The sequence below is a fragment of the Gossypium hirsutum genome, chromosome D08, assembly GCF_007990345.1.
Source record: "Gossypium hirsutum isolate 1008001.06 chromosome D08, Gossypium_hirsutum_v2.1, whole genome shotgun sequence".
Classification (NCBI taxonomy): domain Eukaryota; kingdom Viridiplantae; phylum Streptophyta; class Magnoliopsida; order Malvales; family Malvaceae; genus Gossypium; species Gossypium hirsutum.
In genome coordinates this window covers 31,643,007-31,661,762 of record NC_053444.1, presented here as the reverse complement: position 1 = coordinate 31,661,762, position 18,756 = coordinate 31,643,007, and the positions used below count along the sequence as shown (strand labels likewise).

At 36.4% G+C, this 18,756-nt stretch overlaps 1 protein-coding gene across 2 annotated transcripts; it reads right to left on the bottom strand.

Moving 5' to 3' along the window:
• Positions 1-5,456: 5,456 nt before the first annotated feature.
• Positions 5,457-9,855, bottom strand: LOC107899243 (sphingoid long-chain bases kinase 2, mitochondrial). Of its 2 annotated transcripts, XM_041099166.1 has the most exons (10): positions 9,285-9,855; positions 9,086-9,202; positions 8,917-8,993; positions 8,795-8,848; positions 8,607-8,647; positions 7,837-7,922; positions 7,452-7,604; positions 6,722-6,784; positions 5,901-6,030; positions 5,457-5,803 (listed from the first exon to the last, which is right to left on the bottom strand). In XM_041099166.1, exons 2-7 carry the CDS (start codon positions 9,183-9,185, stop codon positions 7,576-7,578), a joined length of 387 nt encoding a protein of 128 aa, XP_040955100.1. In that variant the 5' UTR covers positions 9,186-9,202; positions 9,285-9,855; the 3' UTR covers positions 5,457-5,803; positions 5,901-6,030; positions 6,722-6,784; positions 7,452-7,575. The 2 variants fall into 2 exon arrangements, with proteins under 2 accessions (XP_040955100.1, XP_016680405.2); XM_016824916.2 differs by having other exon boundaries at positions 9,086-9,794.
• Between the last annotated feature and the right edge of the window lie 8,901 nt (positions 9,856-18,756).

Below are 18,756 nucleotides of genomic sequence, written 5' to 3'. Positions count from 1 at the left end.
TCTTGTACATAATGTGTTCGATATTTGATTATCCAATTAAATTAATTCTATAATTAATTTAATTCAAGCGACAACCAAACACAATACCAAGTATGTTTTATTCCGTTCATTTCAACTATAGGGTGTGACCCTGTAGGTTATTGTAACGTTAGCAGTAATACTGGAACGATTCCAATGTCACAAATAATGAGTGGCATCTAGCAATGCATCATTGCTACCTAAGCCACAAGAAATCATGATTCGACATAATATTTTTATGATTAACCTTTCATGCAATAATCCTTAAGTCCTTTATCTCTGGATTGGACACAAGTCATGGAATAGTCACACTTGCATAGTCCATTCCATATTCCTTGATATCTTAAGTAGACTATGATATACAAATAAGTATGACATCTCATATCAGCTTATTTGAGCATGGCCATGCATTTCTAGTCTCACTCAATCAAGTGGCCTAAGATATTACTCCCATTATGTAGGATGGACTTATCCTATATCGATCAACCATATCCCTTTACATAGATCGTGGTATATCCAACACCAGCCTTTATAGAACAACTAGTTACGATGTACGTTTGACTATATCAAAATATACAACTCACTATATCGGGATTATGATGATCTCAAGTCAGAGGATCATATACATATTAATCACTATGAGTAATATTGTGACAATTACATAATAATCCAAGAAACATACTCATAATGGGTCAGTCCAATATGTTGTTCTCTAACACACATATTCAGGCATCGATTTTGACATTCCATATCAATGAAAAATCTTTATGATCAATCAACTACATGTTAGTCTTAATGCATTATTGTTGTCCTATCCAACAATAATACTTAACTAAGGACCTTTTAAGAATAATCATATTACTCTCAGGACATTATTATAAAATAATTTATTTATACACACAGAAAAGAAACTGAAATAATAATGGTGACGCCTTATATTAATAAACATGATAAATCAAGTATGTTATTACAACCATCTCATGATTGATCTTTGGGCATACTCTAACAGTCGCGACATACCCTTGAAGATGGCTACAAAGGAGCATACCGGTTGCTATCTCACTACATAGGACTTGGTATGTTGTGACATCGACTCTATGACGAGATTAAAACACGAAGTAGGGGTATTTTGGTCTACACAATTGAACTTAAAGCTCGGGAATGTCAGCTACCCTAGGGCTATGGATGACGACTACCAGAAGGCTATAAATAGACCTCTCTAGCACCATTATGGATACCATTCCAATAGCTTAGATTCTTTCTTTAGGTTTAGATATGTTCTCTTGTTTTCTTAGGTTTTTATAATTTTAGTTTATTTGTTTTCTTCAAGAGATCTGATTGTAAAGGAGATCAATTTTTGTGGATTCATTCTATTAATCAATATCAACTAGGCTTTCTTAAACTCTCTATTTCAACTTATTCCCTATGATGAATTCTTCCATTCTTTCCCTATTGTTTATGAAAGCCATGAGGAACTAATCCTTCTATGGGGGATTAGCTAATGAAGACATGATCTCTTAATTATTTTGTAAGGGTACTCAACGGATTAATTGTTTGGAAAAGGAAGAATGTGAATCTAACCCTAGGCATGACAACCCTGGAAAGTTATCAAGGTCAGAATTAACCCAAAATCTGTATTGCCCATTTGTGAACACCTTTACCCCAAGCCAATCAGGACTATGAGGTCAGAAGATAAGTAGTTCTTGCTAACTCGTTATGTTAGTGGAAGATCCTACTAGGTTAGTGACTAGTAGGTTGACGAAGAACCCGAGATGACAATTAATTGGGATTGCCGAAGTAAGCTGATCACCTATCCCCAGATTTGATTCACTTTTTCTATCTCTATATCTTGCAATTTTAATTCATTTTTATGTTATTTTATTTTATTATTTTACAAACCCTAAACATATTTCTTATTTAACTCTCATACTATAATTGACTTAAAGTATTAATCATTGATTTTGAGGCCTATTGGATCTTGTATATGGTTTGTTAAATGTTAACATATCTGTCTTAGGGCAGTAGGGTTTTTGTCATTCAAAGTTAGTTGTTAACTTGTTCTTACATTCGAAAAAGGAACAAAAGTTGTTCCAGTAAGAAGCATCTCAGATCAAAATTTTTAAAAAATTCTTACTCTGTTTATATAAAATTTGTCAAACAGTGACATTTTTCCTCAAAGATCAAAGTGTAGTTTTTAAAATTTCATCAGGGCGCTGGACCCTCATAGGGGGCTCTGCCTTCTGACCCTCACAAGGGACTTTACGTCTTGACCCCACTGAGAGCTTCGCCCTCTGACCCCTGTGCATAGGTAACATTAATTGTAGGAACAATTTGGTAATTCACATTAACAAACCGTTGAATAAATTGTGTCATATGTTGTATGCTATGTTTGATATGCACTGTGTCTAGAAATGCATGGTTATAGCCTGATAGGCCATTCAATTTATTAATTGCAAATGTTGTAATTTTATAAATACGACCTATGTGTCATGCTTTTCTATATTTCTCTTGTATCTCTTCTTATCTTATTCCCTCGTAAGTAAAATGAGTTTCTATAACTGTAAATTGTATGAGCTGCTACAGACTAGAGGAAAAGAAGGACTGCCTAAAATGGGAAAAAAGCTTAAGAAGTTGCATACACCCTTAATATTCCTTTTGGTTCTCCTATTGGGTTGGGAGAAATCACCTTAGTTTTATGGGTTATAATCATTGCATTGATTTACTGCTTTATATTTTTCTTGTATATGATACAATGGATGTTATGTTCGGATGCATGTTATAAGACATTGATAAGATTAATTAAAGGATTAAATGAAAAAATGTTGACCATTAATGGTGAGATTAATTTAATTTAAAAAGCCCTCAATAAAATATTAAGTTAAGGTTGCCTTCCAATATTTACCTTCTTTAAAGCCTCGATCGATACAACGTGGGTTTCGCTAAAGCGAAGTACTTGTATCTATCTTAGTTAAATGCAATGAATAAGCTAGTGATATATTTTGCTTATAATATTGGTTAATAACTTAACTAGGTTACCCTAATAGGGTTACAAACCTAGAGGCAAGAAATTTGGATGACCTTGAGATGATAGGAACAAGAGTTGTTCACCAAATAAAGAGTTACATGGGATGTAATTAGCAAGTGTTGCTTACCTAAATAACCATAATCTTGACAGAAAAGAAAAACTTGAATTAAGAGGAGGTGAAATATGGATCTTCACCCAATAGAAAACTTTAGAGAAAGAAATTTCGAAATTAATATTTGAGGGCTATTAATTTTGAATAAAATAGTGGGAGCATCTTTTAATAAATTCCTTTTAAATGTTCATAATAAACTTGGTAAATTTACTCATATGCAAGTTTTATTATTGTAGATTTATTATGGCAAACAACACAAACTCTCTGTCATTGTGATCTATCCTTGAGAAGGAGAAGTTGAATAGCTTGAACTTCCATGATTGGTTCCGTAACTTGAGGATTGTTCTAAAAAAAAGAACAAAAATTATATGTCATTGAAGAACTCGTTCCTTATGAACTAGCAGCTAATGCCTCTAGAGTTGACAAGGATGCTTATATGAAGCATCTTGATGATATGTTAGACATAAAATGTCTAATACTTGCCACCATGACTCCTTAGCTTTAAAAGCAACATGAGGATACGGTTGCCTATGATATGATCCAGCACCTTAAGGAATTATATGAGGGGCAAACACGTCAAGAGAGGTACGAGACCTCTAAAGCTCTATTTCAATGCAAAATGGTGGAGGGATCCCCTATTGGAACTCATGTTCTCAAGATGATAGGCTATATTGGAAGCCTTGAAAAGCTAGGATTCCCTTTAGGTGTGGAGTTAGCCATCGATGTCATCCTACAATCATTTTCAAATAGTTTTAGCTAATTTTTCCTTAATTTGAAAATGGTTTTGAGATAAATAAGACTTCGCCGTAGTTACTTAGCATATTGTGAACTGCTTAAAGTAACATGAAAAATGTTGGACCTAAGCCCATTCTGATGGTCCGCATGGAGAACGGAAAAGGAAAGCTTAATGCTAAGGTAAAGCCTAATGACAATGGCAAGGCCAAATGCAACAAATGTAAAGCTGCATTGAATCCTAAAGGAGGAATTGCTAAAGAAGGAAAATGGTTCCATTGTGGTAAGACCGGACATTGGAAGAGGAACTACCTTGCCTATCTTGTAGAGGTCAAGAAGGCAAAGGAAAATGGAGTATCCACTTTAGGTATTTATGTTATTAATCTCAATTTATCAACATCTACTTCAGGGGTATTAGATACTGGATGTGGTTATCATATTTGTACCTCTATACAGGGACTGCAAAGGAGTAGGAATTTGGTTAAAGGAGATATGGACCTGGGAGTTGGAAATGGAGCAAGAGTTGCTGCATTAACTGTAGGAATACATATTTTATCATTGCCTAGTGGACTTGATTTAATTTTGAAGGATTTTTATTTTGTGCCAAGTTTGACTAGAAACATTATTTCAATTTCTTGTTTCGACAAAAATGGTTTTGAGATAATTATTAAGAATAATTATTGTTCATTTTATCTCAATGATGTTTTCTTTGGTTCGACACAATTAGTAAATGGCCTCTACATTTTAGATCAAGATAGACCCATTTATAACATAAATACCAAAAGGTCAAAAATGACTCTAATCAAACTTATCTTTGGCATTGTTGATTGGGCCATATAAGTGAGAAAGGCGTATCAAAGCTCCAAAAATATGGAATTTTGGATTCTTTTGTTTTTGAAAAATTGGATATATGTGAGTCTTGCTTGTTGTGTAAAATGAGTAAAAACTCCTTTTAATAGTAAAAGTGAGAGAGCTAGTGATTTATTGGGCTTAATAGTAAAAGTATTTGCGGCGCTTTCACAAGCGCGAAAAAAAAAAACGCCGCTATTGGAAACGTCACTAACATTTGCAGCGTTTTTAAAAACAAGCGTCGCTAAAGGTTGTGACCTTTAGCGATGCTTTTCCAACAAACGCCGCTAAAGAACATGACCTTTAGCGGTGCTTTCCCCAAAAACGTCGTGAAAGAACATAATCTTTAGCGGTGCTTTTTCTAAAAACACCGCTAAAGAACATGACCTTTAGCGGTGCTTTTCCTAAAAACGCCACTAAAGAACAAGACATTTAGCGGCGCTTTCCCCAAAATCGCCGCTAAAGAAAAATACCTTTAGCGGCGCTTTCCCCAAAAACGCCGCTAAAGAACATGACCTTTAGCTAAAGGTCATGAAAAATAAAAAAAATTTATTATAAAAATGCCACAAATCCACTCCTATCTCTTTACCCCTTTAGAACTGTTATCAGTACATACATCACTCCATTCTTTGGTTAGAGATTGCAGCAACAGAAAAAGTGAAATTCCACCAATTAAGAAATATATAATTTAATTTGAAGACGTATTAAAATGCAAATTCATGAACAAGTCGATCAATGTTTTTCACTATATCTCATGCAGCAAGTCAAATTGCCTTTGATTACATAAGATTCCTTTGAAATTTAAAAAAAAAAAATTCAAACTAGTTCATATCAACTTGCTCAAGTTGTATGTATAAATTGCAAATCAACACCTTATTTGAACTTACAATTCTAGGAAAGCATAAAATGTAGTTCCATGAGCATGCATTTAAAGTAGCAAAAAAAATTACTGATTACAGTGACAGTCTAAGCTCCAAATCTAGCTCTTGCGTGTCACTTGATTCTGAATTTTGACTGTTCGATCCCAATGAGTTGCTGAGATGTTTCTTGCTCCTTGAGTGTGAATCCTATAAGAATGTAAGGAACTAAGACAAGTTAAATTTTAAAACACAATCATCACATAGCACATAAACTAAAAAAAGGAAGGGACTTGTGTGTAGCAACCTCAACATGTAGGTTTAAAAGTTCTGGTCATGTTTGGTTGTGCAACATGTTGGGTGCCTAAGAAGCCACTGCTTGGCTGGGAATCACCATATCTGATGTTTTCCCTTTGATCGTATTCTCCAACCCCCATCTGTAATAATTTATAATTGTAGTACTTGATTTCATTAATATAGTTATTGATGCATAAAGAAATGAGGGAGGTGACAATGGAAAGTAGCACTTTAACACTTTAATTTACAGCATTTAAACACTTCAATTTACAGCACTTTAACATATCAATTAACAACATTTATACACATCAATTACAACGATAGAACACTTCAATTTGCAGCACTTAAACACTTCAATTTACAGCATTTAAACACTTAAATTTGCAGCACTTAAACATATCAATTAACAACATTTATACAAATCAATTACAGCAAGAAAACATCTCAATTTCTAGAAACTAAACACTTCAATTTGCAGCACTTAAACACTTCAATTTGCAGCAATTTAACATATCAATTAACAACATTTATACACCTCAATTATAGCGATAAAACATCTCAATTTTCAGCAACTAAATACTTGAATTTGCAGCACTTAAACACTTCAATTTACAACATTTAAACACTTAAATTTACAAATCCACCATCAATAAAGTAGCATCAGGATACAGATCCACCACCTTTTACCACCATTTGCAAATTTTTTTCTAATATTTTCATTTTCTAAAACTCAAATGTAACATCCAAACCAGATAATGTAATCAATAAAGTAGCATGAATTTGTAACATCCAAAAGCATTTACTAAAATGCATACTTAGGTGCTAGATTACCTGAAAAGCATTAATCATAAAAACCAGATAATTTGTTTTCTCTGCAATGGTTAATTCTCTTCCCTGCATCCAAACCAGTTATCAAAGATTTAGCCTATTTGTCATCAATTTCTGAACAAAGAGTACTTAAGTACTACATCTAGTGCTTTTGTTTGAAGAAAAGAAACAAATATTACAAGATTTATGAGATCATACATAAAAAGATAATTTCTTTAAAAGATACCGTTTTTAAAATTACGATTTTAAAACTTAGATTTGCATTTTAAAACACATACAAAAATAAAATTATTTTTTATTTAAAAATAACATATGCAATATGAACAAAATAAAATATGTAATATGTGTAGGTGAAAACTTTTGTTTAATAATATTAATATGTACAAAAAATTTAAAATGAAGCATTGATTGTGTAATAATATTAGTAATTGAGATTTTATATATGTTAATGATATGGTTTAAAATCTCAACATTTATAATTTAAAATGAAAAAAGACAAGAATTCTTGTAAGAATATAAGTTATTTCTCTACCCGACTTAATGTACAATTGACACTAATTCAGTGAGGTGAAACATTTGCTGTAGTGGTAAAGTTGAGATTTTATATATGCTAATGTCATGAGTTCAAATATCAACATGTATAAAATAAAATAAAAATGGTTTTATTTGAAATGTAAAAAGACAAAAATTACTCTTGTATGAATGTAAAATATATAAAAGAATGAAGTAAAACCTGGGCTGCACTATGTGCCATGGGATAAATTGCTGATTGAGCATAGACGGAAAAAGGCCAAGAACCAGGACCTCCTGTCCTAGATGCTTCCACATTTATAAAAGCTCCTATGGAATCACGCCATTTATGTGTCCTCATGAAACCATATGCACCCTAAAATATCAAAAGCAACAGCGTTTCATAAGTCTATATGTAGGATATCCAACAAGATCTAGATCTTTCAGCAAAATTAACAAAATACTGTCAGCATGTAGTTTGATCTTTCAGCAAAAGCAACAACATTTCATAAGTCTATATGTAGGATATTCACCCTACTTTATATGACTTTATAATATGAATAAGAATACAAGTACTTTAATTGATTCAAATGGCAAGTCCCACATACCCATAAAACCTGCAGGGTAGGTCTTATCAGTCCTAACCTTCCCATCTACCATAACATGCCTTTGCATAAGAATAGTAATCACTTCTCTGCATGTCAAAGCATACTTCAGTCTGTTTCGCAGAATGAGAATAAGTGGCAAACATTCCTTCAACTTGTGGGGTGAAACTTAGATATTAAACATAGTTATGTCAGGTATAAATCAATATCGAATAAACTTGAGCCCTAGTGACTACATTCACATTACCATGAATCTAATGTAATAACCATTAAATTCAATGACTGTGGATAAATCTTGGTGCAAAAACAACGTACTATTATGTAATGCAAGTAATAAATTAAACAGGTTAAGATAAATTATTTTATAACAGTGCTCAATACATATTTAGATATGAATATAAATTTTCAAAAACTCCTTTAAAATACTCATATTTAACAGTGAAATTTGAATAATATAAATAATATATATCTATGACTACATTCACATCACCATGAATGTAATGCAATAACCTTTTGTTTCAATGATTGGGGATAGATCTTTAGTGCAAATTACTAAAAAAACACTATGTTTAGCATGTAGCAGACTTGAGATAAAAAGTTAAGATGCACTCTTCAGACAACCACAGATTGTACAACGTAAAAGTAATGGTCATAAGAGGCTTTTAGCATCTTAAAATATTGGTTAGACATGCATTCTTAGACATGATTATGAAACCAATACCATGTCTGTCTATGTACATAACTTGGTAAATAAAGCGGAAAAAGAAGCATACCCATCCCAGGCACTGCATACTCCTTCACCCTCCCTTATTGCCTGCAAACCATTATCCACTTATAACTTACAAGTATATATAGTCATTCGTAACTTCAAGTTTTCCATAGGCATCTTAGACCAAATTCAATTTCATTGTCTAAATTGGGAAAAATAAAATAAAATGTAAACAAAGCCCTTAATTCTTACCTCCCTAGTAATGTCAATTGCATGAGAAGGACTCGAAGTCAAAGATTCACATATCTGAGACAAATGCAAGAGATTTTCTTATTATATTAACCGAAAAAAAGAGAGGAAAAAAGAACACTCACATTACAATCACTGCCGAGGCAAGATTGAAGATAAGGAAGTAGTTTCTTCCACTCTTTACCGGTTCTCCCATTAGCACCTGCTCCTCCAAATCCCCTTGTTAAAATAAGCGTAATAAATCCAGGACGCAAAGACATTTTTCAGAGTAAAAGGGAAGAAAAAAATAAGTACCTCCAGGATTGATGATGAAAACTAGATCACGGCGGTGGATAGGAGAAGAGGAGGAGTCGCCGCAGAAGACGGAGCGGTCAGAGGAGAGATCAGAAGCCATGGGGTTGTTGGTCTCGGCTGTCAAAACGGAAGGCTTGGCAATCAGAAACCGTACCCCACCAACAGGCGTCAGTAAGTGATTATAATAGCTAACCATTACCATATTTCGCTTCGAGTGAAGTTAATAATTATATTGGTCGTCTGGGTTTTGAGCATCGAACAAGGAATCTTTTAAACATGCGGGTGTTTCCCTGATTGGAAGCCCCGACTGCAATTGGTGTTAAATTATATTAGCAGTAACTTTAAGATGAACAGCTTTTTCGGGTGAAGAGATAAAATAAAAAATGTAGTTGAATGAAACAGGGCCCACTCCCTTGGTTTCCTCGTTGTAATCGTAGTCGTCCATTGCTGCTGCAGAGCTCAGAGAGCAATGAAGAAGTTTCAATAAGTAGAGAAAATGATGAAGGAGTTCAGAACGATGAAGAAGGGGTGTTTTTTTGTTAAACTTTTGTTAGGGTTTGGAATGGAAAACTGATTTGTAATGGTAAGGGAACTAAAAAGATTGGAAGATGGAGGGAGAATCAAATATTTTCTATGAGAAAATATTTGTCGGCCATGGGAAGATTAGGGATTTCAAAGGGGGAAATTTAGAGTAAAATGGCATGATTTTTTAAAGTAAACTGATTTTTGCGGTGTTTTTCATAAAAACGCCATAAAAAATTATTTCATTCAAAAATAGAGTATTAGAGGCACTTCTTTAAAAATGTCGCTAAAGCCCCGAACATTAGCGGCGCTTCTTCAAAAATACCGTTAAAGTCCCGAGCATTAGCAGCGCTTTTCCAAAAATACCGCTAATGCCCCGAAAACTCAGAAAACGGCGTCGTTGGACTTAAGTTTTTTGCGGCGCATTTTTGGAAAATACCGCTAATGCTCATTTTTAGTGGCGTTTTTTAAAAAGCGCCACTAATACTCGATCTTTAGTGGCGTTTTTTAAAAGCGTTGCTAATGCTTGATTTTTAGCGGCGTTTTTTATCCAAACGCCACTAAAAATACCGCTAAAAGCCTGTTTTGGTGTAGTGACACAAGCCAGATGAGGTTTTCAATACTTCATTACTTTCACTGATAACTTCAATACATGTGGGTATATTTACCTTATGCGCTATAAATATGAAGCCCTTGAAAAGTGCAAGGAATTTAGAAATGAAGTACAAAAACAACTAGGTAAAAGTATTAAGGCATTTCGATCAGATAGAGGTGGAGAATACTTAACCTTAGACTATGATGATATTTTGAAGGAATGTGAGATTGTCACACAACTTATACCTCCTAGTACTCCACAATGGAATGAAATTTTTGAAAGGAGAAATTGAACATTGTTAGACCTAGTTTGATCAATGATGAGTCATGTTGATCTTCCTACTTCATTTTGGGGACATACACTTGAAACAACTGCTTTCACATTGAATCATGTTCCATCTAATTTGGTTGAAATGACACCATATGAGATGTGGATTGGGAAGCGTCCTAGTATGTCTTTCATGAAAATTTGGGGTTGTGAAACTTATGTTAAACGTCAGATGTCTACTAAGCTCGAACACAAATCTCAAAAGTGCAGCTTTATGGGATACCCTAAGGAAACTAAAGGATATTATTTCTTCAATCCTATAGAGAAAAAAGTGTTTGTTACTTGGACATGAGTTTTCCTTGAAAGAGAGTTTGTCTCTAGAAGAGGAAGTGGTAGAAAAATACAACTTGGAGAAATTCGAGAACAATAACAGATCACTGAACCAAAGATTGAAAAACAACGGGTTCCACAAGTTGTTGTGAAAATATAAATGATTTTGCAAACAAAACTACCACGATGATATTTAAGAGAACGCCATGTATCTGAGAGATATGGATTTCTCATTTCAACACATGGTGATATTCTGCTTATTGATTGTAACACCTGAAATTTTGGGCCTAGAAGAAATAGGTTTTGAATAAAGGAACAGTTAGGAGACTGCACATAAATATTTAGTTGTGCAAGGAAGTGACATAAATAAATGTCTACTTCAGTGATTAAGTGATTTAGGAGTGTTTGGAATTGTCTGAGAAGTCAGGGGTTCAAGCCTTGGCTTATTTAAAATTTTTATTTCAAGTGAATAAAATCCTTGGATCTAGATAGTAAGTTCTTAAATTATTGTGGTTAAAAGATGATACAAAAAGAGCTTGTGGTTTAGTGGCAAGGTGGAGTGTTGTGTAATTGTGAGGTCTGAGGTTCAAGTCTTGGGTTGAGCAACGAATTATTTATTTTGCTGCTTGAGCTATGTAGGTAGTGGAGTTGGACTGATACACAACTAAGGGGAGTTTGAATGGGATTTGAATAGAGTTGTTGGGGGAATTGAGGAGAAATCGGTGGAGTGATTCAAGGAGAGATAAGGGGAGAGATTTTAGGAGAAAATCAAGGGAAGTGGGGGGAGGAGAGGTGTGCCGAAATTGGACTTTGTATCCAGGAAAATTCGGCCAGAGGGGATTTTTCTCATTTTTGGTATACTTTCATTTCAGTTTTGTGAAGAGTTTTCACTCTTTTTGTTTGAAGGCCAATGTGGTAAGGGGTTTTTGCTTTTTCTTCTGTCTCGTTCTTGTTGGTGTTGGCATCCTCTCTTTGGTCAAATAGTGCCTTTCTCAATAGTCTCTTTTTCTTTCTTTTCCAAGTAATTCTACTGGTGGCTAATTTATCTTCTCTCCTTTTTCATTCATTCTTTCTTTATCTTCTACCGAAACCTCTTCGTCCCCTAAACCATTCTCCTCCCTTCTAGCCATTTTGCTCTTCTTTTTCTACCCTCTTTATGCCAACTTTTTCCTTGCTCTCTGCCGATTTTGTATACCATCCTTATTCTACAGTTTTATACTTTCGGTATGTTGGTGTTCATTTTGACTTAAACGTTCTATTAGATAATTGATATTAAGGGGTTCTCAACTGGATTGCAGGTAATCACCCCGAGATCTAGTGACCAACGTTGTTTCGGTGAGTGAAGTGATTAGGGATTCGGTTGTTCAATCAAGGTAAGTGACTGTTAATCAAGAAGTTATGTGTAATGAATAGGAATCTTTTGAAATTCAATTGATAGGTGGTTAACCGAGTGTTACGGGTGAACATACGTTCGGAAGTGTTCGAGGACTGTCTGCGCATCTTTTCGTAAACAGGTATGTAAACACCTCACTTTAATTGTTAGATGGAAAAAGCCGAAAGGCGAAAATACGACATTTGAGACCACATGAATGTGCGATCGTTCGTATGGTAAACCAAACCTTAAATCGTGGGCGATAGATTGTAGAGGCCTCCATGAGCAATTCCATGGGCGTAGGCTGTAATGAGCCACTTGGGTCGAGTAATGGGCCTTGGGCCCATTTACACTGTTATGACTATTTAGATTATCTGAGTCGCACGAGGCGACTGTGGACCTTTAAAGGGGTCAACATAATGACCGAAATACCCTCGGAGGGTAAAATGACTGAAATACCTCCGAAGGGTAAACTGATCGAAATACCCCCGGAGGGTAAAATGATCAAAATACCCCGATAGGATAAAAGGACTGAAATACCCACATAAGGTAGAATAACCAAAATACCCCTATAGGGTAAAATGACCGAAATACCCCCATAGGGTAAAATGACTAAAATACGCCTATAGGGTAAAATGACCGAAATACCCCCATAGGGTAAAATGACAGAAATAACTCCATAAGGTAAAATGATTGAAATACCCTCATAGGGTAAAATGACCGAAATACCCCCATAGGGTAAAATGACTGAAATACCCCTAGAGGGTAAAATGATCGAAATACCCCCATAGGGTAAAATGACCGAAATACCCCTATAGGGTAAAATGATCGAAATACCCCAATAGGGTAAAATGATCGAAATACCCCCATAGGGTAAAATGATTGTTATACCCCTAGGAGATGAAATGACTGTTATGGCCTTATGTTATGCATGACTGATTCGCTCTATGATATGTTGACTATGATTGAGCATGACATTTTGCATACACGTATGAGATTATGTCACGACATTGCATGGGGATGTGTTGTTATATTTGGAGGAAGTGTACTGTACTGATAAGGTTGCACGGGTTGCCCAAGACGACTGTGGACCTTCTAATGGCTATATGTCGTTTATCTTACCTGCAACTTTGCTGCAATATTGTTAAGTGCCGCAACCAGTGCTAATCTTTGTATGTCTGGGTGGGTGGGTCGATTTTATCCCTACATGGTGTGTTTGGCGGGACGGAGTGGTGTGTAGAGGCTGGATTGGGTAGGATTTCTAACTGCATATCTGCACTGATTAATGATTTTGTACTGTTACTACATCGATTAATGAAATTACATACTGTTCACTGCATGACTAATATCTGTTACTGTTATGGGCCAAGGCCCCACTGATACTATTACTAAAATTGTGACAGCCCAAAATTGACCCTAGTCGGGAAGTGGTTTCGGGACCGCTAAACCGAGTCACCGAAATGTTTGAATGTGATATTTATTGTCTAGAATATGTATTTATGAATGTGTGAAAATTTCAAGCTTCGATTTAGTCGATTGCATGTGAATTTAGTCAATAGGACTTATGTGCGACATATTTGAAATGTGATAGGTCGAAGCATAAGGACCTATTAGTGCATGAAATAAAAAGGGGGGACTTGCATGTCAAATTTCCCCCTCTAATTAGTAGTGGCCGGCCATGACAAGCATGGTAGACCAAGTGTGATGGGCAAGACATGTCATAGACATGTTGTGTTGGTGCATCATGGGTGGAAAAAAATAAAATAAGGAGCATGGACATAAAATAATGAAAGGGAATATGATGAAAACAAAAAAAAATGTGTGGTTGTTTCCCCCCCATTGCCGTGAGTTAAAGAAAAGAAAAGAGAAAATTTTGTTCATCCTTTTTCATCTTCATTTGGCCGAAAATTCTAAGGAAGGAGGAAGGAGTTCTTGCTTCATGTTTGGTTTGGAAGAGGATTAGGAGGAGGTTTGGCCATACTTGTATCTAGATCAAGGTATGTTTGAGGTTGTGCCATGAGATTCATGCATGTTTTTAGTTGCTAGCTTGAGTTCTAATTAGCCCATGGTTCAAATCTTTGCTATGTCATGGGGATGATATTCGGCCTAGGTAGATTTTGTGTTAATGCCATTGCATGCTAAATATGAAGCTTGTTAATGATGCATGTGATAGTGGATTGATGATTCTTGAATCTTCTTTTTAGCATTTTTGAGTGAGCACATATGTGCATTGGTTGCTAGATGGAGAAGAATCGGGTAGCAAGTTGTGTGCTAAGGCCGAATATAATTTTTGTATATTAATGAGTAATGCATGTGTTAAATTGATGGAAAGGGAGAGGATGCTTTACTAGTGTATATATGTGTGTATTAGCCAAGTTTTGAACTTGAAACAAAAGGGTGTTTAGTCAATACAAGTGACCATACTTGTAGAATGTATTAAGTGTTGAAATCGGCCCCAACATAGACATGCATATTCGGCCATAGGAAGGAGATTGGTGTTGCATGTATTCGGTTAGAGGCAAGCATATTAATGCTTTTTTCTTGGCTTAGAAAATTCGGCCAAGGGGGAAAAATTAGCTAAAATGTTGAGTTTGATTCATGATTCCGTACATATGTGACTTTAATGCCTAATGTATAAATATGGGCTAAGTGCCTTGTGTTCCTCTTTTCGATGCTCAAATGATTAAATCAATTTATTTATTTAATTAAGCTCAAGAGCAAAGGGGAACTAAATCCGATAAAGGGAAGGAAAAAGTGGTCGAATAGCTATCGGAATCGTTCGACAACACCCGAGGTAAGTTCTTGAGTAAAAGAGCTTAAATTATGATTTGATTAGATCATGTTTTAAGCAAATCAAAATCATGCTCTTTGTGTGTGGCTATTGAGCCGAAATTGCAAGAATGATAAGTGTCTTGTGTTTGAGTTTTATTAACGAAAATGAAATACGAATGTGCCATGATTTACTGTTAAATGTGCATGGTTATTTGAAAGGTGTCCGGGCTAAGTCCCGAAGGCTTTGTGCTAAGTGACCATATCCGGACTAAGATCCGAAGGCATTTGTGCGAGATACTAATTCCGGGCTAAGCCCGAAGGCATTTGTGCGAGTTACTAAATCCGGGTTAAGTCCCGAAGGCAATTGTGCGAGTTACTATAACCGGGCTATGTCCCGAAGGCATTTGAACGAGTAGCTATATCCGGTTAAATTTCAAAGGTACGTGATTTGGGAATGAATGATCTTGCTGTAAAAATTTCAGTAAATACTCTAGAAACATCCCAACATTGAGGTATGTTTCGTATGTGCTTGAATTTAGTTGAGCCCTTACAAATAAGTATTCGCTCAGTTGATAAACGAGCTACCGGCCTTTGGCTAAGTTGATCTTTTGTGTATGTACATAAGGGTTGGTAATGTGAAGCAAGTATGATATCGAAAATTTGTGCATATGAAATTATCCGTTTAGCTATATGAATGCTATACTTTTGCTGTGCTGGAATTCCTTGCTCAAAACTTACTAAGCATAAATTGCTTACTCCGTTTCTTTGATCCTCTGTTTTATAGATTTTGGTTCTCCAGCTATCGGACTCGGGATTTTGAAGTCGAAGTCGCCCACACTATAAAAGCCCCCCCCCTTTTGGTACAATTTTGGTTGAACTTCGAAATGGCATGTATAGGACTACCCGTTTGTTGTGGGTCATGGACCCTTTGGACTTGTATAATTTTGGATAGCCATGCGAAAATGGCTTATATATGTTTGAGTATAATGTTATAATCATTTGGTATGGATATGGTTATTGAGAGGTGTGGATATGCTTGACAAGGATTGGCCATGGGAATGGTTAATCACTATCATAAATTTGCTATTTATGCAAAAAGGGCTAGTTGAATCATAGAAACTATGAAATAGGTAAAGTCTACCTTAAAGGCAGATGCTGACAGCAGTAGTGATGTAGATTTGGAAAATCACTAAAAATAGTAGGAATGGAATTAAATAGTGAATAAATTATGTAAACGAACCTTGATGAATCTATTTTCATAGGAAAGTAACGAAACAATCATACGGACAGTATGTTAAGAGATATTCAGGTTCTCGTGAGACAGGGCCAGAACGGTTTCTGGATTTCCTGTTCCGACTTTGGAAATTCATTATAAATTAACCAGAGACAATTAGGAGTCAAGCCATATATGTATAGATTCCTCTCTGAGTATAGTTTCTATAGAAACAAACGACATCAGTATTGAAGCCCTGCACAGGGAAATATCCAAGTCGTAATCCGAAAAGGTCAGTGTAGTCGATCCCTGTAACATGGGAGACTTTGACTAATAAACTGTACTAATTGGCCCAACCAAAAATTCTAGAAAAAAGTATGTAGATGGGAATATGAGTCTAGTTTCAGGGAAAATTTATGGAACTGGATTCCGAGTTTCTGAACTCAAGATATGATTTTTAAAGCGACTAGTACGCAGATTGGCAGTGTCTGGGAAATTTTTTTAAAGTCTGTTAACACCTCGTGTTCGACTCCGGTGACGGTCTCGGGTCCGGGGTGTTACATTTGATTGGTATCAGAGCTACGGTTTAGTCGATTCTAGGACTACCGTAATGCGTTGGGTCTAGCTATACATGCCATTTTATGTGATTATTTGATAGTGTGGTGATTTCTGACATTTGCAAATGTGTTTATTTATAGAAATGGATCCCGATCCCGACCGAGCGGTAGCTGATGATCTTGAGAGTGTAGCGCCTGCTCCCGCACAAGGGACAGCGCCGGCGGACTCTCAACCTAATGCTAGTAACCCGAATGATGAAGCTAGACAAGCTTTCTATAGCGTGATGAATGATTGGTTCAACCAATACATTCGAACTAATACGGCTTTTCCACAACCTCCATTCCCGACAAATACCACCCCCGCACCTACAATACCTCCGGAAACTGACCAAATAAGGTCAAATAAGCCCCCAGTTGACAGAATCCGAAAACATGGGGCTACTGAATTTAAAGCTACGGACAGCGATGATGCCGAGCAAGCTGAATTTTGGTTGGACAACACTATCCGGGTACTCGATGAGCTATCTTGTACACCCGATGAATGCCTAAAGTGTACTATCTCCTTGCTACGTGATTCTGCCTACTATTGGTGGAGTACTCTGACTTCTGTTGTGCCCCAAGAGCAAGTAACTTGGGAGTTTTTCCAAACAGAGTTTCGGAAAAAGTATATCAGTCAGAGATTTGTTGATAAAAAACGGAAGGAATTTCTTGAGCTTAAGCAAGGTTCTATGTCAGTTACTGATTACGAGCGAAAATTTGTTAGACTTAGTAGATACGCTCGGGAATGTGTTTCGTCCAAGGCTATCATGTGTAGACGCTTCGAGGATGGGCTGAATGAATATATAAAAATGTTCGTTGGCATTCTTGAAATACGAGAGTTCGTAGTACTTGTCGAGCGAGCTTGTAAAGCCGAAGAGCTTAGAAAAGAAAAACAAAAAGTTGATGTGGGAACTGGAGAGTTTCGTAAAAGATCTTCGGGAAAGTCTCTTCAACAGGCATCGAAGAAATTTCGAGATGATGTGGGCCGGTCGAGAGGCACTTCGGGCCTTTTTAGACGAGATCGTGATCGACCCCCTGTGGGTACACGAGGCACTTCGGTCGCCAGTGTTGGGAATGAACGTCGAGACAGAACGAAATGTCGATATTGCGGTAAATGGCATTCGGGGAGTTGTAGATTCCCTGACCGCTCCTGTTACAAGTGCGGATCAGTTGACCACTTCATTAAAGATTGCCCGAGGTTGTCTGAACAGAATGTAAATCAGAGTGGGAAACCGGGTGCTACCACTGCTCGAGGTAGACCATCTGGAAATACGGGCAATGCTGGTGGTGGTCAGAGAGGATCTAGAGATGCTACGACCAGATCCGAGGCTCGTGCGCCTGCTAGAGCTTATGCTATACGTGCCCGCGAGGATGTTTCTTCGCCTGATGTTATTACCGGTACTTTTACTCTCTTTGATACTAATGTAATTGCTTTGATTGACCCCGGTTCTACTCATTCTTACATATGTGAAACCTTAGCATCCAGTAAGACTTTACCTATTGAGTCTACTGAGTTCGTAATTCGGGTGTCAAATCCCTTGGGTCGTTACGTGCTTGTCGACAAAGTGTGTAAGAAATGTCCCCTAGTAATTCGAGGTTCCTGTTTTCCGGCGGACTTGATGCTTTTGCCGTTTAATGAATTTGATGTTATTCTCGGGTTGGATTGGTTGACCGTGCATGATGCGGTTGTGAATTGCAAAAGCAAGACTATTGAATTGAGGTGCGCAAATAACGAAGTAATCCGAGTTGAGTCTACGGACTTGGATGGGTTGCCAGCTGTAATATCCTCAATGTTGGCCCAGAAATATGTAAGAAAAGGGTGCGAAGCATACCTTGCGTATGTACTTGATGACAAAGAATTAGAAAAGAAACCCGAATCTGTACCGGTGGTTTGTGAATACCCGGATGTTTTTCCTGAAGAATTACCGGGTTTACCACCTGTTCGGGAGATAGAGTTTGGTATTGAGCTTGTACCTGGGACTATGCCGATTTCGATGGCTCCGT

Excerpts from the sequence above, each read along its gene's own strand:
- LOC107899243 (XM_016824916.2), bottom strand. The coding sequence starts at position 9,287 with ATGGTAATGGTTAGCTATTATAATCACTTACTGACGCCTGTTGGTGGG. Across the intron at positions 8,994-9,085 it reads TTTCATCATCAATCCTGGAG|GTGCTAATGGGAGAACCGGT; the intron begins GTACTTATTTTT and ends TTGGAGGAGCAG. Across the intron at positions 7,923-8,606 it reads GTATGCAGTGCCTGGGATGG|AGAAGTGATTACTATTCTTA; the intron begins GTATGCTTCTTT and ends TTTGACATGCAG.